The 27,719-nt window shown below is 41.0% G+C and overlaps 1 protein-coding gene across 3 annotated transcripts in view; it reads right to left on the bottom strand.

Annotated features, from left to right (window-relative positions):
- The window catches only part of Htr4 (5-hydroxytryptamine receptor 4), a 204,423-nt gene that overhangs the window by 165,780 nt on the left and 10,924 nt on the right, over positions 1 to 27,719 (bottom strand). For all 3 annotated transcript variants that reach the window (XM_036204236.1, XM_036204233.1, XM_036204234.1), the window contains exon 2: positions 18,032 to 18,104. In XM_036204236.1, coding sequence (XP_036060129.1) covers positions 18,032 to 18,057 — 26 coding nt within the window. In that variant the 5' untranslated portion in view covers positions 18,058 to 18,104. The remainder of the gene's footprint in view (positions 1 to 18,031; positions 18,105 to 27,719) is intronic.

Raw genomic sequence — 27,719 nt, 5'->3', positions numbered from 1 at the left:
TTCTTAACTCAGTGTCAATGGTAACACATCAATTACTCAGAATAATACAATGGAAGTCCTACTTATGAGAAGAAAGGATTTCCTTCAAAACTGAAGTCATGGAAGGATGTGGGGCTCAATACTGAACACAACACTTCAGAGCAGTGGGTCTCAAGCTTCCTAATACTGTGATCCTTTAATACAGCTCCTCATGTTGTTGTGATCCCAAACCATAAAATTATTTTCATTGCTACTTTGTAACTGTAATTTTGCTACTGTTATGAATCATAATGTGAATACCTGTTTTCCAAATGTCTTAGGCGACTCCTGTGACCCACAGGTTGAGAATCACTGTTTTAGACTATGAAGTATTCTTGCTCACCTTTCATTCGGCAAAATAATTCCATTTTCCTTAGAAGAATTGTGTTTGCCCTTATTTTTAGTCCATATGGTCTGAATGGAGCTGAAATCATTCTTCCTATTTCATCTCCAATTGGCAATTGTCTTGGCTAGCTACCATATTTCATATGCCGGGGAAATTCCAGTAGAACTAATATATGAACTACATGGGTTTAGAGGTGAGTGTATTGTGCAGTCTGTTCCCATGAGTTTAATTCTGGGGCTTTGTTAGAAATATTGGAAATATTTGTTTCTCTGCAACAGAAGGTGGTTAAGATATGAGCTGAGAACTTCAAGGTGTTATTACATGGGCAACCCTTCCCTAAGAGGATGGCAGAGTAGAAAGGAAAGATGAATCCCAATGCCCTTACTTTAGATCCTGCTCCAGCAAACTTCACATGTGAATTTTCAGTGAAGTGAGCTAATAAACTCCCATAGTTTGCTTAACCTACATAGAATTCAGTGTCTCTTAGGAGAATCATAGCTAACAGAACTCTAAATACTTAGAGACCCTGTGTGTAGATAGCCCATGTTTCCTATGCCTTGGGGAGCAGTTTTTTTTTTTTTTATAGAGCCTCCCTTGATGATGTGAATTTCACTCTGAAATCCCCAGTTTCCTTATTCACAGGGCATGATCATCATCATTAGAACTTCCTTGGAGGTCTGGTCCATCTATAATGAGGAAATTCAAAGGTCAATTGGGTACTTCATGTTCAATTGTTGGCAGATTTCACCATCCAGTTGTCCTTGCAGCTTCCTTGGAGTAGAGCTCAGCTCTAGGCTCTCAGCTTCTGTGTGGATCCAAGACCTAGACATGAATGGGCATTCCAGCTTCAGCTAGGATCCAAATGTATGCTAGATTTTTCACTGCCTCTTATAAAAATATTCTCCCCACCCAGTGGCTTTAGGAGTCATCCCTCCCAATCTAAGAACTTCAGAGAAGTTTAACATTTTGAAGAAGTCCTTTTTAAAAAAATAAACTAAGAAATATATCTATAATTTAAATTTTTCACCTTGCAAATTACCCTTTGATGTTGTAAATATTATCATTTTCTGACCTGGCTAATACTAACTGTATATTATAATGGTACTGGATTATGCTGTGGCCTTTCTCATAACCAACCTTTTCCTAAGGGATAACTTAAACTGCAGATCCCAGCAACTTCTTACCAAGCTTTGCATAGATCCCTACCTAGAATAAGTACCATCAAACTAGGATGTCCTTTTAACTAGAGTGCACATCTTATGGCATCTCCATCATCAAGCTATCACTAATGATACCCTATGTACATTTACCGACACATGCATAGTAGAAAACACTGGAACAAGAATCAGAATTCTGTATTCTAATCTTGGTTTTGTGTGTCTTTTCAAAACAAACAAACAAAAACCAGAGGTAAAAGAAAGAAACACTTGACCTATTTTTACTGGATGTTGTATAATTAGAACACAATGCATTTGTAAGAATATTATAAACTTTGCGCTACCAAAGACATAAACTGTTAACATGGGAGTTTATTACTCTCCAAACTGTTAGTTTATGCTTCTCTTAAGCCACAGTCAGAGGTTCTGCAGGTTGTTAGAGAATACTTGTAGTACTCAACTGTCCCCCAAAATAGCATATTTGCCAATAAGTTGGGGCTGGGAGATAAACAAGTTTAAGGAGAAGAAAATGTGGGCTGCAAATGGGAGTGAGAGAAGGAATGTTGGGCAGAGAAGAAAAGCAAGAGACAACAAACCATAAGGAAATGGGCAAGTGGGACACAAGATGATGGAAACACAATGTAGGGTGAGATGAGGAAGAGACAACGGGGAACAGGAAAGAGCCACAGAACAAGACGCATCATTCATCCCTAAGCCAGACGTCCATAGTAGAAGCATCCCAGAAATGAGATGACTCTGGCTTTTTGTACATAATGTTTTTAGTTGCATAAGAATTGACCATTTGAGTTTCTCTTTAAACAAGAGAAGCATTATTATCGTGTGCATACATGTGTGTGCATGACGTGTGTGAGAGAGTTCTGACATGCGCATGCCTGTGTGTGGAGGCCAGAGGGCAGTTTTCAGGAGTCGTTCCTCTCCTTCAACCACAGGTGCGGGGAACTGAACTTGGGTCATCAGTTGCACAGCAAACACTTCCATCCTGTTGAGCCATCCTGACAACACTTGAATTTGTCTTCAACCCAGCCAGGCCCTATGGAAAACTAGTGACTGACGCTTGTGCAGGGACAGACAGTGCCCACTCTGTGAGAAGAGACAGGGACAGCAGCAGCAGGACCAACCAAACCTAAGGTGCTTTTTGTTGTTGCTGTTTTTGAGACAGGGTCTCGCTGTGTTGCCCCTGCTGGCCTGGAACTCACTACGCAAACCAGGCTGGCCTTGGTTTTACAGAGACCTGCCTGCCTCTGCCTCCTGAGTACTGGGATCAAGGGTGTGCACCACCATGCCCAGACTAAACCTGGGATGTTTAAGAACATCACAGAAAAGGAACAGAAGGGTAAAAGAATCAGGGATCTTGGTCTACAAAAATAAAGCATGGCCAGTATGACATGGCATAACTGGACACAATCTCATTACTGTAGCTTTGCTTCACTAAGATGTCTATTAATCTGCATTGACTTGATTATTAAATCCAATTCAACCAATTATCTGGGCATGCTAAAACGATTTAAAAACAAACAAACAAACTGGGATTCTCAATCCTGAGCAGGATAGCTACTTTGAAGGACACTGCAGTGGGAGTTTTAAAACATAGGGTGGAATTGGCCTCTTAAGGGTATTCCTGTTCTGATTCTACATCCCTGGCTGATTGCAGGTGTCTCTGAAGACACCAAAAGAACACAGAAGGAATAGCAACTAATGAACTCAAATGAAAGAAAGAAGAAAGAGAGAGAGAGAGAGAGAGAGAGAGAGAGAGAGAGAGAGAAGAAGAAGGAGGAGGAGGAGGGAGGGAGGGAGGGAGGGGGAGGGAGGGAGGGAGGGAGGAAGGGAGGGAGGGAGGAAGGAAGGCAGGAAGGAAGAGAGGATATGACTGCCCCTAGATATAATAGAGGAGAGGGTTTATTGCAGATAAGATAAAAGGCAAATTACAGAAAGGAAATTACAGAGACTGAGACACCAGGGAGAGTCCAGAGTGTGTGTGGCCAGACTGAATCAGGCCATGTGAGGAGAGAGCATGAGGCAGAGCAAGAGAGGAGACACCAACCAAGAAGGGTGGCCTAGGCCAAGAGACCAAAAGGCCAAATAGGACCATGTAGCCAAAATGTCTGGATTATACAGGGAAGAGAAGCTGGGGGAAGGGAAGCCTAGTCCCTGGGCTGGAGAGTTCAGGATAGGGAGTGGTGTATGCCAGTCAGGAAGATCCTCTAATAGGTAGAGACTGAAGGAAGCTTGTGGCATCATCACACTTGATATGTTAATAAGCACTGCAGTTAGCCATTTGTTCCAGGTTTGAGACCTGTAACTTCTGATTAAAAATGAGGGAGAATTTCTGGAATATGAATCAGTCAAAGAGAAACAAGCTCTTTAAGGAGCTAGTCTCCTCAGTACATCTTGAGTCACAGAGGCCACTGCCTTTCCTATCTGAGACGTGATGGGTCCAAAGGAAACTCTATTTCCCCAAATTTCAAAAATGGGTAGGGACATAGGGCTATCCGTGGTGCCTATTAGTATACTAACGTGCATGCTGACCTCCAGGCTCCCTCAGTACCACACATAACTCTTATACACTTCAAAGTCCACAGTTGTTCTTCTCACCTCCTTCCCTACCTTGACCTCTTCTAGCTCATGAGCTTCCCTCCCACAGCTACTTATTTTCCCTATAACCCTGCTACTTTTGGCTGTGATCACTTCTTTTGTCTTCCTCCCTCTGTTTCCCGCCTCCCTTTTCTCTCTGCTTCCTCTCTCCATGTTAGTCCTTCTCTCTATCTCTTGGCTCTGCTCTCGCTACTCATGGCCAGATCCAGTCTGCTGGCTGTGTTCAGTCTATTCATTTCTCTCTCTGCTCTGGACTCCTCTGATGCCTCTGGCTGTTCTCTCTCTCTCTCGTATCTGCAATAGAAGCCTTCCCTTTAACCACACCACATTGCATCCATGTTGTCAGTCTGTATGTCATAAGCTTTCTTTCTCAAAGTGGGCTCTTTGCATTGCTAGCCCAGGGAAACAAAATACTGTCCATGAAAGTCTTACTTAGCAGAATACCAAGAACAGAGAAAGATTTAGCAACTCACAGTCATGAGAGCAGAGAACAAGGCTTAGTACGAAAAATAGTTATAGTAGTAGTAGCAATGGTTGAAGAAAAATGAGTCTTAGTGGTTTCAGGGCTTGGTGGAATAATGCTCGGTGGAATGTTGTATAATAATTACAATAGTGGTGATGTTGTAGCACAGTATTTAGAGGCCTGAGCTCTGTATTCAGACCTAGTAATTTTATATGGCTCCATAACATGCAAATAAGTAAGAGCATCTCTCTTCATAAAGCTGTCATACAGAATACACAAGACAACACTTATAAAAGATTAGCACAGATAATGACCTACCATGACCCGGGTCCTGTTAGTCATGGCAGAAGTAGGGGTAAGGTGCCAGCCCAGGCAAAGGAATCAATCCCACAAGTGGCTAAAAACAAAGGGCATGGTGACCTTGTCACTAGAGAGCCCATGCCAGTAGATAACTCTCCAGGAGAGACATGTCACTTTCAGCCAGAGAACTCATATTCTGTTCACCTTTCCACCTCTCTAGCTTCAAAAATCTATGGTTGCCATTGAGATTCTGCATGGATGTGTGTGTGTGTGTGTGTGTGTGTGTGTGTGTGTGTGGTGGTCATTGTCATTAACAGTCCTTGGGCACAAATTTTTCTCTCATGGGGCTTTTGATAATATGACATTGCCTAAAAAGTTGAGAGGTGAAATAAAAGTCTTCTAAACTTAGTTAAGTTCCTCCAACATTCTACTATGCCAGGCAGAGTGCTTACTGCTGGATACATGATGCCGGGCAATGTGATTACCACTGGACACAAGAAATCCAGTAGGAAGAGGAAGTTCACATGTTAAATAAATAATTACAAACAACTCTGACAATTACACCTAGTAACAGGAGCTGTCGCAGAGCTCTGGGGAGTCAGCTGGTGGCCAATTGAGTTTGAGTAGGAGGTTAGCCTTACAAGAAAGATGGCCAGTCATCAGCCTGCTAAAGGAACTGTGGACAGAGAGAAATGCAGTCAGCATCGTCAGAACTTTTTTCAGAAGCCAGATGATGAAGCATAACAACAGCAGAGAGAGAAAGAGTAGAAAGTGAGTGGCAGAGTTAAGGTTATGTAATTTGAGAGAGAAAAAAAAAAACACAGCTAAATTAAGCTTGTCTAAAAAGGTTACTACTTCCCCCCCCCCACACTGAGTAAAATCTCATCAGTTCAACATAATTGGATAGAAGCATGTCAAAATTAATCAAATATGAATTACAGATTTTTTAAAAATATGACTAAGTGCTTGGAATTTTTGACTAGATGAGGTATTTTAAATAACCTTTAACTTCCCTGTTCTTACTTAGCATCATCAATGTCCCTGCAATAATTAAAGTAAGGTTTTCTTTCCTAAATACTTCTGGGTTTGTTTTTGTTTTTGTTTTTGTTTTTGAAATAATATAGTTATATCATTTCCTTTCCACTTTCCTGCCTCCAAACCCTTCCAGGTACCCTCTCACCTTCACCTTGCTCTTTTTCAAATTTATGGCCACTTTTTCAGTTAGTGTGCATGTGTGTGTGTGTGTGTGTGTGTGTGTGTGTGTGTGTGTGTGCGCGCACACATTTCTAAATCTTGAGAATAATTGCAAGAGAGGGGATAGAAAGATTGTAAGAACCCAAGAACATGAAGTTTGCTGTGAGATATTTCTGTGTCTCCTAGAAATGCCAGAACCTGCACTCTTGGAGTCTAACCAATATTTCAGCCCAAACATGACCTAAACAAGAATGGTAGTGTGTGTGTGTGTGTGTGTGTGTGTGTGTGTGTGTGTGTGTGTGTGTGTTTGTGTGTAGGGTCTCACAAGGCTTCAACCCCAGACAAAGAACTACAGAACTAAAGAACACGGAGAGGGAGAGATAATCTTCCCCAGGGAGGAGCACACAGATTGGTTATCCAGTACCAAACGGTCTACCCTGGAAACGTGCACACAAAATGAATGCCTTAAAAGGTTGTTGTTTTTCCTGAAGTGGATTAACCTTAGTTTTTTCTGCTTCTACTCACACCTATGTGCTTAAAATAAGAAGCCATTTCTAAGGCTTCAGGCTGATTGTCCAGCCTATAAACTCTTTCAAACAAGAACAGACTAGCCTCCATTCCTCTTTCTCAAACTAAGTGGTGTAACCCCTCTGCAACATCAACACAGAACGAGGCTGAAGCGGAAAGACTGCTACTACTTTGAGGCTAGCCTGGGCTACAGTGTTAAGTCCTGTCTCAAAAACAAGCAAACAAACAAAAATATCAAATAAAATGGACTAAAAATAAGAAAGCATCATGCTGAAAGTTACAACAGAAATCAACCACACTTTTCCTGGTTCTCAAGAGTCCTAGAGTGACATTATTGTTTTGTAAAACTTCGGTCAATACTGCAAGGATAAATTTCAGTTCGGTCTCAGAGCAAGCCATCAAAACACTCCCTTCAAGATAGGGACACTCTCTACTCAATATTAAGTTTGTTTAGGCTCTTAGTTATCATGGCTTGTCTAAAACTCAGAATCACACACTACACTATTTATTTTCCAAACATTTGTACATTTTTAACAAGATCGTCTTCACGAGTCATGAAGAAATTATTTGCTCTGGAAAGAACTAGATTTGATTCTCACAATCAAACAATATAGAAAGTTGAAACAAAGAATATTCCATAATTCTGACATCACCTATAGACTTGCTGTAGGTGGTTTGCTCCCATAAGTGTTCATACGAGACTAGCAGCTATCAGAAGGGTCAGGATCCTAATGTTTATATACTCCCTAATTATACAAAACATCCATAGGCTTTACAAGTTACAACAGGAATGAGCTCTGAAACCTCAGAAGGAAATGGCTCCATAAAAGGACAGTTTCATTGCCCTCAGTACCTAGAGAGTAGCATTTGTCTTCCAGTCGCCAGAAAGACCATCAGTCCTTTTAGGAATTAATTTCTATTCCACTCAATTCATCATATAGCTTGTATGATCTGAATCTTACTGAAAACATTCACTACTGGGACCCATGCCAATACATCCAGTTCTCCATTAGATTTTTTTTTAACTAAATGTACCATTGGTTTCTCCATCTCAGGTGACTCCAAAAGCCTAAAAGTTGAAAAGCAGATCTCTTAAGATAGTGTCTGTTCACCAGAAACCCCCCTTAATCTGCCCCAAAGGTCAACTACCCCGGGCAAGGACATCTAGTTCCCTAGTTCCACATCAATCTAAACAACCTGCATCAACTCAAAGAAGCCATTCTGTTGACACAATCTCTGCTTGTTTCCCCTCCTTTGTGCACTTCCCTCTATCAGGTCACTGGGGTCCAGGGGCTTGGCAGTTTGTTGCTCAGTAAACCTTTCTTTCTACCCATGGGTGGTCTAGTTAGTTGGTTCTGCTGCAACCTCACTTATAGCTAGCAATATGGTTCAGTGCATAAGCAGAACCCCAGGTTGTCCTCTGACCTCCACATGTGGCCTTGGAACACATGCATTGCACACACACACACACACACACACACACACACACACAAATAAGTGCAATAAAAATCACTATAACTTTATACATCTTTTTACACACTTTTCCTGGAAGTTACTATATAAATGAGCAAGTGTGGCACTTGAGACAAAGAGACTAGAAAATGTGAGCCATAATTTCCATAGAGAGAGAGCTTAGAGTGCTTATAATAAGTACGCACCTGTGTCTATTGTGCTCAACAGTATGATAGCACTGAGCAATCAAAGATAAATACTTTGTATAAAGGTTTTCACAAGCACTAAAATGGATAAAGCCATTGTAAGCTAAGGAGCAGTAGAGTGGGCAAATGAGAAAAAGAAAGGTTATGCCTCCCATTCTTTAGAAATGCAAGTAGAATGTGGCTTAAGCATCATTAGCTGGATGATAAAATGGTAATCACCAGGCATTTATTCAGAAACCTGTTCCAATTCCTTACTTGAAAAATAAGTCTTAAATTGAACAAAACCCCATTTGTTAAATGGCAATACAACTAAATATCAAGGTGAACACATATGTCATAGTATAGATCTGCAAGCTTAGTGATAATTCTGACTATACTTTTCCAAATTTAAGTGATAAAGTGAAAAGCCCATGGCAGATCACAGACCCTCTGGCCATTTGCATGCTGTGGAGTGCCTTAGGTAAAAGAACAGTTGCTGTGGATATCGCTTTGTATGCTGTGAATGTGTTGCTCTGATTGGTTAATAAATTAAGTGCTGATTGGTCAGTAGCCAGGCAGAAAGTATAGGTGGAACAAAGAGAGAGGAGAATTCTGGGAACAGAAAGGCTGAGTCAGGAGTCACCAGCCAGACACAGAGGAAGCAAGATGTGAGGCAGAACTGAGTAAAGGTACCCAGCTAATTTAAGTTTCTGAGTGATTATTTTATAAGCGGCTGTGGGGTCCTTGATGCTGGACGAGCACAGGAAAACCTTCAGCTACAAACAGTTCAAATGCTTTCTTTCAAAAGCAAGAGGGAAACATAGCTACCCAGGAAAACTGTTCCCCCAGCCTTCCTGTGGAGGGTTTTAATCACTTTGTAAAACCCCAGGAGCCAAACATACCTGCTAAACATTTCAAATGGTAGACCTTCCCCCAATGTAACTTCAACAGAGCCAACTGTGACACTCTAAAGGTCAGGCTGAGATCAATCTCTGGAATCCACATGGTGGAAGGAAATAAACAACTCCTACAAGCAGTTCTCTGGCCTCCATACATGGCCATGGACACACACACACACACACACACACACACACACACACACACATACACACACACAAAGAAAAAATTCACAGTGACTTTATAAATCCAAGCATACACTTTTTCATCACCAAGCAAACAGGAGTGAAAATACTGACTTTGCGCATCTTAGAAATGGGACTTTGGTGAAAGTGAAGATCCCAAAGGACTCGGGTTGTTTCTTGTGTAATACTGCAATCCCTATTAATAAAGACCTTCCAGTGTTTTCAGAAGGGAGTTTATACAAGTCACCTGCTTCACAGAATGACTGAATCATGGCAATCTGTTCTTATCAAATGTTCAAAGCATCAATGACAAATGGTTTTATATTTTACTGTTATTGTCTAGGACCCTTTTTTCAGATTTAGTTATGGTTATATAAGATTTCAATCTAAATTTATACACACATTAGGAGATAGTTTGCCTTTGATTAGTTGGAGGTAATTTGAAATAAGCGGTGGTTTGGGAAGCAAAGACTTGTATCTTAGTCTTCGGTAAATATATATATATATATATATATATATATATATATATATATATATATATATATATATATGTTTGTGTGTGTGTAAGAGAGAGAGAGAGAGAGAGAGAGAGAGAGAGAGAGAGAGAGAGAGAGAGAGAGAAAGAGAGAACTGTGATATTAGGAAGAGTCCCTCACTTTTCTGAAACCCTCTCTATTTCTTTGTTGTTCTTTTGTGGAACTGCAAGGAGCTGTAAGACATAAGTAGAAATCTAATAATTCAAGTAATTCTGAGCATCAGTTACATGCTTTATATTTATGTGTGTGTTTGTGTGTGCACGTGTGCATGCACATGTGTGTAAAGTTTAAATATTCATTTTAATTATATCACATGACAGCTTGGTACATGTGGACAGTATGCAATGGCTAAACAAGCTTGACATTTCCCTTTCTTTATTCTTTCACAACATTTTATTATCTTATTATAAATAGGCATCTATGCCTATTATGCACAAAGGTATAATAGCATGAACAATGATATTTGTGAGGCACAGTGCAATACTTTAAGTTACATGTTTCCTGAATCTCACAACATGTCAGTGTTACAATGAAGAAAAAAGAAAAAAAATGACGTAGCATTTCTGTAATATAGATGACCCTTTGATACAGACTGTATTTTAATCCTTTTAAGTACAGAGGTGAGTTTTACTGGGTGGAAAGTGAGGATAATTGAGATATTGTAAATTTTGGAGGCAAAATTAGGCATTACCTCTACCCTCTTTGCAGCCATTGATTTATGTAAGATCATGAGAAACTATCTACAAACATACTACTGGAATATGAGATTTCAGTTAAAGACTGGCAAGAGCTAACAATGCTTCCAAAGAACCCAAGGAGGGACAATAAGACATCCAGAGGCCAGGAGCCAGTTCTGCAGGTTAAATGACTGAGTTCTGCTCTGCAGTTCTGCAGACTTTTTTCCTATCTACAACACAAGCCCCATGCCTAAGGCTCAGGGAACATCACAGAAGAGGAGGTGAAAGGATTTTAAGACCAAGAAGACCAGAATGTCTGCTGTGAGACGGTGTCTTTCATATATGACAGGAAAGCAGCAGCCATGAACTCTCAACAACATGGTTGCCTAATCAAGACCTGAATAATGGCACCAGTTGACATGCCAACATGGGTGGAGGAAATCTCACAGGGCCCCACTCCTAGACGAAGAGCTACAGGCAATTAATGACTGCTGAGAGAAGGAAAATGGGTCTTCCTGAGGGATAAGCCCTCTATTTGGTTACTTGGGTACCATGTGGTCAGTCTTAAAAAATATATACATATGAGGAACACTAAATGGACTCAGTAGGATATATTGATTTATACATACACACACACACACACACACACACACACACACACACACATACGTATATATGTATACGTACATATATATGTATGTGTATATAAAACAATGATAAAGAAAAAGAGGTCATGAATTTGAGATGGAGTGGGGAGATATGGGAGGGGCTAGAGGAAGGAGAGGGAAGGGAGGAAGTGAAGTAAATACAGTATACACATCTGAAATTTAAAAAAAAATCAAAGTAATTTTCTGTTCTGTCAGAGTCAAGGTGCACCCTTACAGGCATAAAAGCAACTGGCCGTTCATCAGCTGCAGTCAGAGTGTGCCTTGGTGGGGCGCAAACCACAGGAGGCAACAAGAATTCAGCTGGCAAGCAAGACAAAATTCAAGACACTTAAAAGCACCACCTGTTAGTGAAAATCCAGTTCCCTGCAACACGTCACAGAGTAAGCTGGGAGAGAGACTTCCTACAGTCCAAAAGACTGAGTGTTAGGTGATGATGTTGATATCATCCTAGTCAACCTCAAACTCTGCAGAGGAAGGACCAGAAGGACCAAGATCACACAATGAGCAGCCGTGCCTGTTCTTTGCCAGTCGTTCATGCCCTCATTTCAATCAGAGAGGGCTGGATACTGAAAACTGTATTTGTCAAGACTTCCTCGTCTGCTGGTTGGTGGTTCTGTTTTCTAAACAGGAAGTTAAAAATGGGAAACAAGATGGTATGCAAAAATAATTATTTTTCTCCTGTATTAGATGATGTTTTCTGTAGAAAATAAATGGTTTCATATGCAAGAACTGGTGTAGCAGCAGCACCTCTAGATCTATGGCACTGGGAGATAACACATACAGAAGATCCATGGCACTGGGTGATAACACCTGCAGAAGATCCATGGCACTGGGGGACAGCACACACACTGGTGGGGACAGTGAAGCTTCCTGACCCTTGGCTCACATCCTCTTGCCACTTTTCCAGACAGACTTGTGATTAAGTTCTGGAACGAAAGCTCCGTTTTCCTGGAAAATGTACATCAGTTTCCATTATATTGCTTATATATCAACGAGAGATGACCATATTGAATACAGTATAAAACCAGGAGTCAAAAATACCTGGGATTTAATTCTAGGTCCTCTAATTCCCAGACAAGACTGTGCCCAGGTTCGTGCATACCTTACAGTAAAGCAGAAATGGTGCTGGATAGTGAACCAAAGCCCAGTGCTTTCATTCCAAATAAATCAGTCACTATTGCGCTATTGAAGATTATCTGTCCTCTTTGGCAATCTTACTTTCCATACCAGAAAGTGAGTAGACAAATATTTAAAAAAAGTCATCAAATTATTAGGAAGGTCATTCAGTTAAGTAGAAAGTGAATTTAAGCAATCAATAAATAATCAGTCCCAGGAATCACAAATATCCGCTTTTCATGATGCCTATGATGACCCTGGACAAAACTCAGACCATTTATTCCAAGTATTCCATGTTCAAGATGTAAGAAATTTACAGGTTCTTTGTATAATTTTCACCAAAGCCCCATTTTCAAATGCCTAAACTGAAGGCTTAGAAACTAAATAAACCCATTTGGGGCCATGCATCCTGAACTCATATGTGAGTTGTTTGCATAAACCATATGGTTCCAGCTGCTGCTATGCTCTGCCGGTGATATAGCAGAAGCACTATACAACTATGTAATGCCTTCTGCATGTGGAGGTGTGCTTGCTGAAGTCCACAGCCAGTAAGTGCACACACACATTGTTGCCCTGCTGCTAACCTGTGACATGCATTGCTTGAGGTTCCCTAGGTCCCTATCAGGCACAAAGATATTCAATATGGGGTGAGTTTCAGCTCAAATTTACTGTGCCCCTGATCTAATCAAAAGAATTAATGGAAAATTCACCACTTGTTAGCTGGGCTGTAAAGTTGATTATTATTCCCATTTACATCTCTAAAGCAACATAAAAATAACTCCTTTGAAACCATACCCACTCACTTTCTCCTTATATGCTAATGAATGTCACAATTGCAGAGACAGAGGAAAGATTTCCTGTAAAACATCTCCCTGCCTTATCATTGCACCTGTTCCCAACTACAATTGCCAGGTTACAAACACAAATTAACCCTACTTCCAAATTGATTCCATATTGCTAAGTCTCTGGGGAGGGCAATTTATATCTGTGAATTATTTCAAGACTTTGAAATAGTTAGCATTAAAAATTCTAACTTCATCACCAGATTTTTGTCAAAACTTAAGATGTATTGTTACCAATACTAATAATCAAGCCCCAAATCAACTTCTCTATTGACACAATTGTTGCCCTTTTTTCTTTTGTAAAATTGGATAATTTCAATACATTCTTGTGGTCACACTGGTAACTAATGCAATGTCTTGAAGTAACAAATTGTAACTAAGCACGACTTTATGGCAACTGGATTAATCCCAACCCAACCACTTACCTTTGTTATGGTTTTTAATTAATGTCATATGTTATATAAAGCAAGACACTATTTTTACATCAAGACAGTGTGTTTTGTTTTTAAAATATTTAACTTTTGGTCTTTCTTTCTCTCTCCCTTCTTTAAATCAGCCTACAAAGATGCAGGTGCATCATCAAGAAAGCAAATGAAACCCAAGAGACTAAAAGAAGTTGGGAGATAAAATAAATGCACATGAGAGCCCCACACCTATGCATCCTTGCTTTTACAGGCTGTGTTTCACTTTTTTGGAGCCTAGCAAAAGAAGGAGATTTCCACCATTTATGATTTCTAACTGCACAGGATGCTTTGTTGCTTGCTAATAAGAAACATTAATAAGAAAACACAGAAGCATTTTGAAGAGAAGAAACAGAATCCCAGATGAGGATGCTCTTATTGAAGAAGGAAGAAGCTGCGGAGGCTGCTGGGGCAGCAAAGAGAGAAGTTCAGAGATCCCAGCAGGTACGGAGGTAAATCCATGGTGGCAAGAAGCTACCAATACAAGGAAGCTAAATATAAAGAATATAAAGACTGCTTTTACTCAAGGTCTGGGGTCCTTATCTCAAGACACGCCAAAGCTTTCTTCCATCTAATCAATGCTTCCTGGAACCCTGTACTTTCTGGATCTAAACATTCACAGAACAAAGTCATAGAAAGCAGACACCTTTGATCTCTAATAAGCAATAGGAAGACAAAATGGAGACCTGGCTTGCTTTCAGGAGTCACACCTGAGCCAAGGAAAACTACGTATCAGTGGAAGCATATGCAGTTCTACAAAGAGTGAGTTTGGGCTCTCTGAAGTCAAGGAGCAATTAGAGATGCATTGAATGTTTTCCCCATCTTGCAGAGAAGGGAGAACTGGTGAGTTTCTCTCGCTAACAATAAGGAGATCCAGCAAGAGCAGCTGCTGTAAACTAGAGATACTGTTCTTCCCCAATCCTCCCCATTAAAGAATACCACTGTCTACTCTAAGCCCCACAAGAAACACAGGAGCCAAAACCCCTTGAATTCTGTGATGTCAAATTGTTTAGAAAAGGTGTCAGCTGACTGCAAAACTTGTGAGACACTCGTTATCAAAGGAAGAACTCGTCAGAACTCCCTTTCCAGGTCCTAATTCACTATGGTGTTCCATCATGACCTGGGCCATTCTGCAATCTCTGCTCTCTGTGTTGGAGAGCCTTCGGGAGAAAATGTTTGCACTGAAGTCCATGCCTCTACAAGCAAGAGCTAGTGCTTCTTCTTCTTTTTATAATGCACGAAGAACAGGGCTCACTGTATATCTCACTATCAGGGTGCCTTTACCATTCCTCAAGTCTTTGTCCATGTTTAAAAATGGACAAACATTTTTGGCCTTAACTTATTATGCTTCATGACAGTTGGTCCCAAATTACCTTTGCCAGGGTTAGTTCCTGATGCTGCTGCTAGCCAAGAACTCTGGAAGATAGATAATAGCAAGGGCCGAGCCATAGAAGCTAATTCAGTTTGATGAAAATAAGTGAACAAAATCTGAATGGTTGATATGGTTTTGACAAACTGTAAGACATTATATTTAGCTCTAAATTCAACCAAAGAGTTCTCTGCTCCTTTATGTTTTGTGAAAGTTGATTAGAGTTCCTCAGTCTTACTGTAGCCCATGAAAGCGAAAACTATTTCTGAAATTTCCCCCAAGGTGTTTGTAGTCTCACACTACTCCATTTCTTTTGGACTTCCATTATTGAATATTCACTCTTTCTTCCAAACTATATTTACATATTTACTCAGTCAGAAATGTAACCTTGGCTATCTCTTTAACTTACACACACACACACACACACACACACACACACACACACACACACACCATATAATATAGTCATTTACGGAACAGTTATAGGATAAAAGAAGACAGAATAGTTCATGACCCTGAGCATAAATAACCTTTGTTTGTTAATTGCCATACACTGTGAAGTTGGTAATGATGACATATAGCTCCTGGGATTACTTATGTATTAAATGTAGCAATACAAATCAACATTATAACTCACGAATGATCTTGGATGTCCAGCAATGCAAACATTCAGCACCCAATTTTCAGCAAGTCAATGTTGTTGAAAGACTGAGTCCTGTGAGACTTCAACACACATACCACTGTGGTGTGTGTGTGTGTGTGTGTGTGTGTGTGTGTGTGTGTGTGTATACGTGTGACATTAGTGAGGGTATACATAGTCACTAATACATATAACGAATCTCAGTGTCTGTTATAGCTGCAGAACCATCCGTTGCTAAGCTGCTTCCCATCTGAGCCCAGCCACTTCCCCTCCAAATGTTCTTTATCTTCTAATTTTCTCTCTCCCTTCATTGGTTTTCCTCTGTCTGCAGAGCAAATAAGAGATTCCCTGCCTTGAGCCAGAACCTTAGCTCTCGCCTCACTATGTATTTACTTTCCATGGGAAGACAGCAACTGAAAAGAAGAACCTCTGGCCTCTTTTCTCAAATGGGTAAAATTTACTCTATCTACCTATACCTAGAACTTTCTAGAACATCATCATTTATACTGAACCATTACGATTGTTTATATTAATTTATTAATAATTATTTCTGGATTTAATTTTTCTTTATATAAACTCACTTTCAAATTTAAATATGTTTCTATAAAAAGGAAATTTATTTTACTTGATAATTGACAAAATAATATTACTCTCTGTAATAAAAAACGTTATTGGTATACCACCTAAGTTCATTGTAAATTACTAATGATATATGCATCACAAATTGGCAAATGTGAGCCAAAATGTCCTTTTTTTATGGACACTCAGAGGCTTTACTGAGCAGGAAATGAATATAAAGTCCATGACATTTGTCTGTTACTAATTTTGTGGGTAGAAAGAGGGAGTGGGTAAGGATGAACATATGTTGATAGGATCCGGTTAGAAAATGGACTGAGAGAACAGTCCACAGACAGCATTCTGGGGTGTGATATCATCTTGAATCCCACACCATTGTTCCACAGCATCCCAGGAGAACAGCTAATGTTCACTTAATAGAATCATGTTTTGCCATCCAAAGCTAATGCTGCTATAAATAAATGTCTAAAAGCTAGCAATGGAAGGGATCATAACGTCTGAATTATCACCCCCAGTGGTACGTTTTAACCAACTGACCCTGTTTGATCCAAGGTTTAGAACTGAAAGCTGTTTTGTAATGTCGCATCATCAATATTGCTCACTCTGGGTTTTGGTTAACAAATAAAAACTGAGGTTCTCTGGCTCCCATTATGTTTTCTCTGTATAAATAACCTCACAAGCTTCGAGAGGGCAGTAAAGCACATGCCAATAGGTTTAAAAATCTACATGGAGTCTTATAACCACACTAAGTTATTTAGTATTGGGTGAATAACAGACTACACCATGTCTTCTTGTCTTCTACTGAGGGCACAAGATATGTTGTTGCTAAATAGTCCTTTTCTATCTAGGTAGACTGGAACACAACGCTGTTGAAATCTGTATTGTACACTGATGACTAGGTGATCAACAGCTCTTTATCCAATACCCAGCAGGTGCCAGCGATGCTGTGTTGTATTGTGAGATGCACTCTGCCCTTTAGGGATCTTCTGGTGAGATGATAGCACAACTTTGTCAGATAGCACACTCAAGTCAGGCCAAGCCAGAGCTCCTGTCAAGCCGGCGGTCATAGTTTCTACCACATCAAACCAGAAAAGACAGACCCCTAATTTATATCTTTCCCATCAGGCTCATGTGAAAGAAAAAAAATGGCTCCTGCAATTTCACAATGCATGTGACTTTAGGATGCCTTCCATCTGCAGTTACCTGTGGATAATCCTCAGTGCTACAGAAGCAGATCACTTAAGCCTCCTTAAATACAACTTTCTTTGCACTGTTTGGTAATGCCAAATAAATCAGAACAAGCCTCTAGGAAGAACATCCTATCCTCAAGCTTTACAGAAAATTACAAGAACAGCAACAGCCAAACTACTGAGGTTAATATAAGTCCATACAGCATCCTAACAACTAGTATCAGATAACCATGATCTGATGCCCTGGTGGAAAATGAAAGTGGGTAAACTAAAACATGTCAGACAAAGCTACTTTTACATCTGAAGTTTAGATACAGACAAATTACCTTCAGCCATATTACTTCCATTCAAATGCATCGTTTTTCTTATTGCAAAAATGAATATATATCTTTAAGTGGTGTCTATTGGTTCATACAGCTTAGAAATATTAACAGCTGGGTTTTTATCATTTAAGCATAGTATTGAAGCACTAATAATCAAACAGTATACCATACTTGTGGTTCATACAGCTAAGAACATCCATTTTAGCTTTATAATTCCACTACAACAGATTTGCAGAGGCCATCTAGCACAAACTCCCACAGTCAGCAGTACAACAGATCCAGAAAGGTAGCATACCTCACATTAGCATCAAGTTTGTCCATTACAGGAAATGGGCATGAGTGTGTCGGATGTCAATGCCCACAGGATCCTGCAAGGAAAGTAAGACGTTAAGCAGGAAAGTAACACGGAAAAATAAAGGTATTTGCTACAGGAAGAAAATGCCAAGTAAGTATTGCTTCCAATAGATTATCAATAGATTGGGACTTGCATTTTGTAGAACGATTTAATAACCCATACTAAATCAAAGAGCTACAAGCACACTGAGGTTGGGTGCATGAGGCACACTTTGCTGAGTGCCACAGAAAGATTCTGTTCCACTGATCTGGTATGAAAACATACAGGTACTTCTCTTCACTCTGTATTAATCCATTTACTTGTTTTTCTTTGTTCTTCCTAGAAACATGGTTTATTTCTATGATCTGCCTTAATACACTAGCTAGTGAAAATACGTAACTAAGCTGCTATATTAAAGTAGTCCATGGCCTAAAATGACCATTTAGCTGTTTTTTTACCTACAAGGTTTTTTTCAGGTTTGTTAATTTTTATAAACAACAAGAATTTAGTTGTATATTTGATAATCTAGTATATACTTACTCCCTGCCCAGAAACAGAAAAGGTGTGCATGCCCATACAAATATACTTTCTAGGAAGTCTAGGAATCAAACTCTCTATGTTCGTCTATCTGTCTGTCTATCATCTGTGTGTGTTAGTGTAGGCTCACATTCATGTGCACGCACTTGCACATGCAGGCCAGAGTTTGATGGTGTATAGCCTCCTCTACTATTCTGATCCTTATGTTTTGTGGGTCTGTCACTGAGTCTGCAGCTCACCCATTCCACTAGACTGGCCAGTAAGAAAACATATGGGATCCTCCCTCTACCCTGCCCCCAGCATTGGGCTTACAGACCAAGACTAGCTTTTACATGGGTGCCGGGGAGCTGAACTCAGGTCCTCCGGCTTGTGCAGTGTTTTAGTGACCAAGCATCTCCCTAATCCCAGTCCAGGAATCTTGAGCCTAGATATTCAGGACTCCAAGGCTCACTCAGAGATTCTAGGCTAAGTAATCCTAGCATCCATTGAAAGAAAGTTAAATTTCTAATTACTGGAAGATCCTTTCATGAAGACCCTCAGAAGCCCTAACATGACTTACTCTCTTCGATACCCTTCACTTCCCTTAACCAAGTTGGTTCTTTTAAGCTCCTCTGCAAAAGAATCTTCAAGGTTTGCATCACGTTTGTTCCACCACATGTTGAACTAGAGAATGCAGGGGCAGAGCCCAGCTGCCTCTCCAGGTTACCCTGGGCAAGCTCCCTTCTCTTCCAGGCATCATCACTTACTTCTCAGAGGATAGGAGAGATTGCAAGAGAACATCTCTGGGTTAGCTTCCAGCTCTAGTAGGCTATAATTCCATCTGTGTGGGTTTTCTAATTGAATCTTACCAAGAAAAATCTCTAAGTTTGTTTATCCACCATGAAATTCAACCTGAGCCTTCCGATGCCTTGGCTAGGATCAGGAAGGAAACGGTCAACCATGAGAGGAAGAGAGGACACAGAACAGGACTTCTGCTCTTAGTATTTTTTTTTATTAGAATTTCTAAGTCTAACACAAACCTGGACCTTTTTAGGGCTGTGGCAAGCGATGGGGAGGCTACACCTGCAGGATCCTAGGGCCTCACACCCACAAATACACACACAACCTGAAGCAACACAGCTCTGCTCACCACAGTTTTCCATTTTGAAGTCAAGTAATATTTTATTTAAAATATACAAGTGCCAAGCCCTGTCTATTGAGTAGCAGGGTTCCTCCTCTCCATAAAATCATTCCTGAAGTGATCATATCTGTTCAGATGGCTTAGATAGATAGTTGGTTTACTATAGACACCCAAAGTTAATCTCCAACTAGGGCTTCTCCTAGATCCATATTGCCCACCTGACATGTCATGCAAGACAATAACAAGCATCTCCAATTGAACTCATCAGCCCACCCGAAAGGCGTTTCTTTTCCTCTATCCTATAGCCAAACCATCCATTTTGTCCACTTGAAAACATCATCTTCATCGCACTTTTCCCATCCTACCTTGCTCGGAAACTTGCTCAGTATAACATGCCCCAAATCTCCACCTCTCTCCCTAGATCACCACACTCTTGATTTGGCTTCCTGATTGGCAACCACTGTCACTTTCTCTCCTCTCTAGCATGGCAACAATTTCAAAATACAAGTCACACCATTTCTTGTGTGCATATGTTATAGTAGTGTGTGGTGGTATTGAGTTCCCCAAAATATTGCGCACCCTAATAAACTTATCTGGAGTCAGAGAACAGAATAGCCACTAGATATAGAGGCCAGAAAATGGTGGCACACATGCCTTTAATCCTATCATTTGGGAGGCAGAGATCCATCTGAATCTCTGTGAGTTCAAAGCCACACTGGAAACAGCCAGGCATGGTGTCACACGCCTTTAATCCCAGGAAGTGATGGCAGGAAGCGGAAAGGTATATAAGGCGTGAGGACCAGGAACTAGAGCTGGTTAAGCTTTTAGGCTTCTAGCAGCAGTTCAGCTGTGATTCATTCGGATGAGGACACAGAGACTTCCAGTCTGAGGGAACAGGATCAGCTGAGGAATTGGTGAGGTGAGGTAACTGGGCTTGTTCTGCTTCTCTGATCTTCCAGCATTACCCCAATACCTGGCCCTGGGTTTGTTTTTATTAAAAAGATATTTTAAGATTCATGCTACAGCAGTGTTGTGGTTTAAGTGGCCCCTCTAGACTCATATGTTTGAATGCTTGGTTCCCAGTTAGTGGAACTATTTGGGAAGGGTTAGGAGTTGCAACCTTGTTAGAGGGAGTGTGTTACTGGGGGTTGGGGGGTGAGCTTTGAGTTTTCAGAAGCTGGCACCAGGCCTAGTCCATCTCTCTCTGGCTCCAACTTATTGATCAGATGTGAGCTCTCAGCTACTGCTCCAGTGCCAAGCCTGCCTGGCTGCCACCATGCTCCTCACCATAACGTTCATGGACTAACCCTCTGAAACTGTAAGCAAAGCCCCAGCTAAATCCTAAATTGCCTTGGTCGTGGTGTCTCCTCACAACAGTAGAACAGAACTAAGAGAAGTAGCTTCCAGTCACCCAGAGTGAAACCTAACTGTTCATCACGGCTAATCAGCCCACACATACATATGATCTGGCTCGAGCGTCCCTCCAAACTCACCTTGACCCATGAGCACTTCTTTTTTTTTAATTTTTATTATTTATTTTTTATATTTTTTCATTTTTCTTTATTAAGAAATTTTCTACCCACTCCACATACTATCCAGAGATCCCCCTCCTCCCTCCTCCCATCCCCCAGCCCTCTTTCCCAAGCCACCCCACATCCCCCCATCCCCCAAATCAAGGTTTCCCATGGGGAGTCAGCAGAGCCCAGCACACTGAGCCTAGGCAGGTCCAAACCCCTTCCCACTGCACCAAGGCTGTACAAGGCATCACACCACAGACACCGGATTCCAGAAGCCTGCCCATAGACCAGGGATAGATCCCGATCTCCCTACCTGGGTTCCCCCAAATGGTTTGAGCCAAACCGTCTTCTGTATCCAGAGGGCCTAGACCAGTCCCATGGGGGCTCCACAGCCACCAGTCCACAGTTCATTATTGCCCAATCACTCACAGTTGTGCTAGTTCTCTTGAACATCAAAAGCAGGACCCCCCCCGCCCCCGCCCCTGGTTGAGAACTTTGCTTTAGTTTCCTCTTCTTGGATTCAATGAAAATTATTCTCACCTCAAATGTCACTCTCCCAGGAAGTCTTCTCTCAATGTCTAAAATCTCAGACCTTGTTTCTGGAAAATTTATGTCTACTGTGCTGCCTTGTTTACTTTATGGTACACACATTTCTTCTAGTCAGTTGTCTTTTGGACTGATGCCCTGTTTCTGTCATTTAATGTAAACCTCAACAAGCCAATTATCTTAACTGTTCTAATATCCTCAAAGCCTAGAAAACTTCCTAGCACACTGTGGTCTCTCTGTAGACATGTCCATCAAATTAAGTAATGAATTCCCTTTACCAATGAGGAAATTGAGTTTTGTCAGTCTGCAACTTTCTCACTGCGAGGGATTTTATAGGAACATCCTAGAGCACAGCATTATAAGTAAAATGTAGCCAAAGCCCCTACTCTGGTGATCAGATGGCTGAGTACCCTAACTGTATTTATAGAACCCTCATCCAGTGACTGATGGAAGCAGATAGAGATCCACAACCAGGTCTTAGGCAGAGCTCCAGGAGTCCAATCGATGAGAGAGAGAGGAGGGATTCTATGAGCAGGAGATATCAAGATCATGATGAGAAACATACAGAGACAGCCAGGCCAAACTAGCGGAAACACATGAACTGTGGACCAATAGCCGAGGAGCCCCCATGGTACTGGACTAGGCCCTCTGGATAGGCGAAGCAGTTGTTTAGCTTGAACTGTTTAGGGGGCCCCTAGGCAGTGATCAGGACTTGTCCCTGGTGCATGGCCTGGCTTTTTGGAGCCTAGTGTCTATGGTGGGACACTTTGTGCACCTTGATGCAGGAAGGAGGGGTCTGGACCTGCCTCAGCTGAATGTGCCAGGCTCTGCTGACTCCCCATGGGAGACCTTGCCTTGGAGGAGGTAGGAATGGGGGGGTGAGTTGGGGGGTAAGCTAGGGGGTGGGAGGGAGGAGGAGAGCAAAAAGTAGCCAAAGCCAAGATGGAGAGATTGCTTTGCAGTTGGGGCAGAGGCTGCTCTTTCAGAGGACCTGGGTTCTGTTCTCAGAACTCACACGGCAGCTTACAAGGATCTGTAACACCAGTCTTAGGGGATCCAGTTCCCTTTCTGGCTTCCACAGGCACAGTCACACACACAGTATACAAACATATATGTAGGCAAGCACTTTTAGATATAAAATACAGGCAATTTTTTAGTAGGTGAGTCCATTTGATTTTAATTAGCTGCCATTAACTAAATAGCTATGAATGTCAGACACTGTTTTTATCCCTCCCATCTCTGAATTTTTATCTCCAATCCATAGATGAGAAGACTAAGGATCAGAGAGTTTAATTCACTTGCAAGCTAATACTTGGCAAACCTGGGAATAGAATGCAAAGCTGTGAATTCTGGAGCTCAAGGTTTATCTTGCATAGCCATGTTGATGAGACTACATGGGTATAGCTTTTCTGATATTTCTAGATGTAACCTCACAACAAACTTCCTGTTCCTCTAGCTCTTAGACTCTTCCTGGCCCCTCTTCTTTAATGATTCCTGAGCCTTGGGTACAGCAGTTTTGTTGTAGATGTATTCATTTGGACTGGCATTTTGATTGGTAGTGGTTTTCTGTAGTGGTCTCCATCGGATGCTAAGAGAAGTTTCCTTTACGAAGGCTGAGGCCTACACTTATCTGTGGGTATAAGGATAAATATTTATAATGTAGGTAGGTATTATGCTGGTTTATTAAAGTGGTGTTTGTAAGTTCTTCTCCAAGAGCCATGGAGTTGGGAGTTGGCTAGGTTTTAAGTACCAGGATTGATTTCTTTCTTATTGAGCACGTCTCAACTCCAATTAGACAGCTGTTGGTTGTCACCAAGGCATGATTGCCACTACTGCACCCTTAGAGTCACTGTGACATATTGGTCATTGTTGTGGTTCACAGGCATCACAGCTGGGTAGGACTATTGGTTAGTTCCTCCCTTTGGCAGCTTGCATGACCCCTCCTGATAGCATAAGACCTAGTCCTCAGGGCCAAGGTTTTCAGTTCAGATCTAGCTCAGATCCCCTGGCTCCTGTATCCAAACAGCATAGTATCTTCAGCAATAAGGACTTAACTTTTACCTCTGGGGGTCAACCAAAGGCATAGCTAGAGCCTACAATGTTTTCCGAGTCTCTTGAACAGCCCTTATTAACAAATCAATAAAGGGGGGGGGCTTCTTGTGCTTGGTGTTGGGGGTTTTGTGAGTCTATGGCTCTTGTGGAGAATTTGCTAACCCAAATGGGAAATTTTTATTTTATACACACACACACACAGAGACTTACATGTATTAGAAGTACTAGTACTTTTGGTAGATGGTTAATCAAACAATTGTGTATGAGTTTTTCTATACACCATTAACTGTTACTTTACCCTCCTCACCCCTTCTTCTATTTTTTCTTGCTTTCCCATCTCTAATTAAATCCTTTCCCCTTTCAGAGACCTTACAACCTGCTTTCCCCCTTAGCTATCACTCCCCACCCCCAACCCCAGTCCCACAATGGTGCTTTTGTACTTTTTCTGCTTTCAAAGTTTTACTGCCTTAAGTCAGTTTGACTTAGGTTTCTGCAACAACTCAAAGGATCCTGAACAATATTCAAGAAAATAAATATTGCACTGAGATGCAGATTAGAAAAGAAACTTGAGTAGCAAGAAAACCAATTTACAGCTAGATAAAATGGAAATCACATTTGAAAAATGCTATAATGCAAGGTAAACCTCATATGTTCATAGCAGTATACAGCTTTGCATTTTGCTCATTGAAATTTAAAAGCATAGCCATTATACTAACCAGTGAGACAGTTTATCTTCTAGGAAGGACACCAAGGCAAATGAAGGACAGAAGATCAGCACATGTTCTGGTTTGACTAATCACTTTCACTCCATAGTATGTTGTACTGTTTACCAGGAAAATTTAATCAGAGATATGAGTGCACTAGTGTCTCTTATTCAGAGACTTTCACTCTGTGTGTGTGTGTGTGTGTGTGTGTGTGCACGTGTGTGTGTGCGTGTGCTTGTGTGTGTGTGTGTGTGTGTGTGTGTGTGTGTGTGTGTGATGGGTTCTTTTCTTGCTATCCTTAGAATTCTGGCTTAATATATTTAATAAGTTTAATTAGCTACCTAACTAATTAACAACACAAACAGCTCAGAGTAAACGATATGGTCATACAAGTTACATCACTTTTACAAAGTTGTGTCAATTTGAGATTCAGTAAGATTCATTTTCATTTCTCCCCGTACCCCCAAGCCGGGGTGTGTTAATGACAGATATGTTACATACCATTACTTCGTCTAAGAGAAAAGGAACTGTGTTCTCTGTATGAATCTCCTTCAGAGAAACACTTTGAGATCGTCTCTACCAGAAAAAAGTCTGGTAAGTTCTGGGGGAAAAGATGAATAGAAAGCCAAACAGCCCTTTCTATCATATGAGGGACAATGAGTGTCTTGGTGTAGTGGGTAGCTGTTCCAGCTTTGAACTGGAAGTACTACCCCCAGTGAGGCTTCCAATAACTGTCTCACCTACCTATGACCTGCCCCTGAGGTGGGGCTAAGACAGGAGCCCTTAAGACCCAAGATCTGGAAGTGCAGGCTTTTTTCGTTCCTGGTGATCCTAGATGGTAGACTAAGTGCAGTTCTCCAGAAAACCAAGCTGGATGGCATCTCACCTCTCCCAGATCCTGTAACCAACCTCTTTACTTATTAGCTGTAAGTTACCCCCAAAATAAACCTCCCTTTTAACTATGTGGAGTTTCCTTAATAAATCCTCCAGTATCTCAGTATTCACGCAGGGACCACAAGTCAGCCTCTGGGATTACGTGTCCTAAAAGAAAATGACAGGAACATAAAACTCAGACTCTTCAGGGCTTATTTCCTGTGATGGACATGTCCATACACAATACTGTTCCTTAAAGAGTAAGAGGGGGGAAGAACAATTCACCTTTACAGCCCTCCACACTGTTGATCTGAGGCCTCGGTTTTCTGGCTTATAAGTTTTAAATGACTAAAGGTGTAAAAACCCACAAGGTAAGTGCACCTCAGAATGGTCTGAAATACTGCTAGGAAACTGCTGTTAAAGGTTAACAGAAAGTGTGTGGTTGCATCTCTATTATAAGAAATATGCACACAGGACTCAACTGTAATGGTCTCCACCTATTGGAATGGAAGATCAATGTAGTTTGGTATGATGCCAACACCTGCCCACCTGGAGCTAAGTCATAACCTCAGCTTGCTTGGCTGTGCCTTGTTTGCTTTCCTTGGGTTTGGTTACATGGATGGATATCCATGCATAACTGTGCTTAGAGGGACCACATTTCTTTATAGAATATGCCTACATGGGTTACACTTCTGCATCAAAGGTCATACTCGATATCTTTGTTTTGGACAAGTGTCAGGAATAAGTAAAACATTATGTATCTTAATAGCCAAATCAAGGCTACAAGCCTGGCATGCTAGCAGGCAAAATGGACAAAGGGGTTACAGGCTGTGTGTTCTCAGCCCTACCCTGCTGCTACCGACTCACTTTTCCTCTTAATCAAATCAATCAAAAGCTCAGTTTCCCCAAATATGGAATGGAAAGTCACAGAGTATTGGGTGGGGTGAGCACAGAAAAATTTCAGGGAATTACATATTCCAAATGTTAAAGGAAACACACATGCCATATCAAAACCCATCTCATCTCATAGGTAGAAGGAAAAAATAAGAGTAGGTATTTAAAAGAGTTAACTGTTTAAGCCAGGTATGGTGGCACATGTCTTTAAACCCAGTACTCAGGAGGCAGAGGCAGTTTGATGTGAGTTCTGGGCCAGACTGGTCTACAGAGTGAGTTCCAGAACAGCCAGGGACACACAGAGAAACCTTGTCTTGAAGAATCAAAAAAAAAAAAAAAAAGAGTTCGCTGTCCACATGTGTTTGCTTACCTCCTCCTCACCTCAATGGTCTAGCCTGCACCAACTTTAAACCACAATGTACACTATCCCACCAGCACCACACCAACAACCTCAAAACAGCCATAAACTCCATGTTGGCTGTGACGTCCACCAGCCCCAGCTCCCTGAAAGTGAAATATGTGGTTTAAGAAAAAAAGACTCATCTGAAGGTGCAATTGTGCAAATTCTCACTAAAAAGAAAAATTCTTCTCCTTAACTGTTTACTTGGGCTCCTTTCCCAGAGAACACTTGGAATTTGTAGGTATTGTTTCCACAATCTTTCTAACCTTCGTCAATTGATGAATTCATTCTAGAAAAAAATTATCTCTGTAAATACTCCCTTCCCAAATCCATATGATGTGTTTATTTAAGCATTCATATTTCAGTGTACAGATGCAACTGTACACCATAAATGGGAAAAAGTACCTGTGCTCCACAAGCCGGATCTACTCAGGTTGGTAACCAAAATGCTACTTGGGCTAAGTCATCTAGGATAGTTAGTCCTAAGTGACAATCACAATTCCTTAAGTATAAATCCACACAGGAACCAATTCAGTCATACTTGGGGTCTCAGTATGTGTGTGTGTGTGTGTGTGTGTGTGTGTGTGTGTGTGTAAAACACTATTTTTTTTTTTCAAATTAACTAAGGGAAACATTCTTCCCGGGTGAATAAAATATTACTCAGTGAACTGTTTAGTATTGTTGCTAAGAACTGCTGTTTTAAATGGCAAAGATCACAGAAGAGGCACACTTAGTCTGTCTTGCAGGGGAACAATGGAGAATAGGAAAAATCAAGAAGGAGCATGAACTTCCTCTGTAACTTAATGGAACAGAACTAGGATGTTTGTAGAAATCAGGCATTTTACAAGGTGGGGATCCCAACTCTCAAAAATATAGTATGTGCAGAAGGCTTACCAGAGACAAACCAGGTCCAGTTAAGGATGGATCTTTGCGTTTCAGGATGGTAAGGAGATTTAGAGGGACTGAAAACAGATTTTGTGATGACTTTATCAATGTCTCCTTTTGA

This window comes from Onychomys torridus, chromosome 13, assembly GCF_903995425.1.
Source record: "Onychomys torridus chromosome 13, mOncTor1.1, whole genome shotgun sequence".
NCBI lineage: Eukaryota > Metazoa > Chordata > Mammalia > Rodentia > Cricetidae > Onychomys > Onychomys torridus.
Note: the sequence above shows the minus strand (reverse complement) of the source record. Positions and strands in the feature narration are given on the sequence as shown.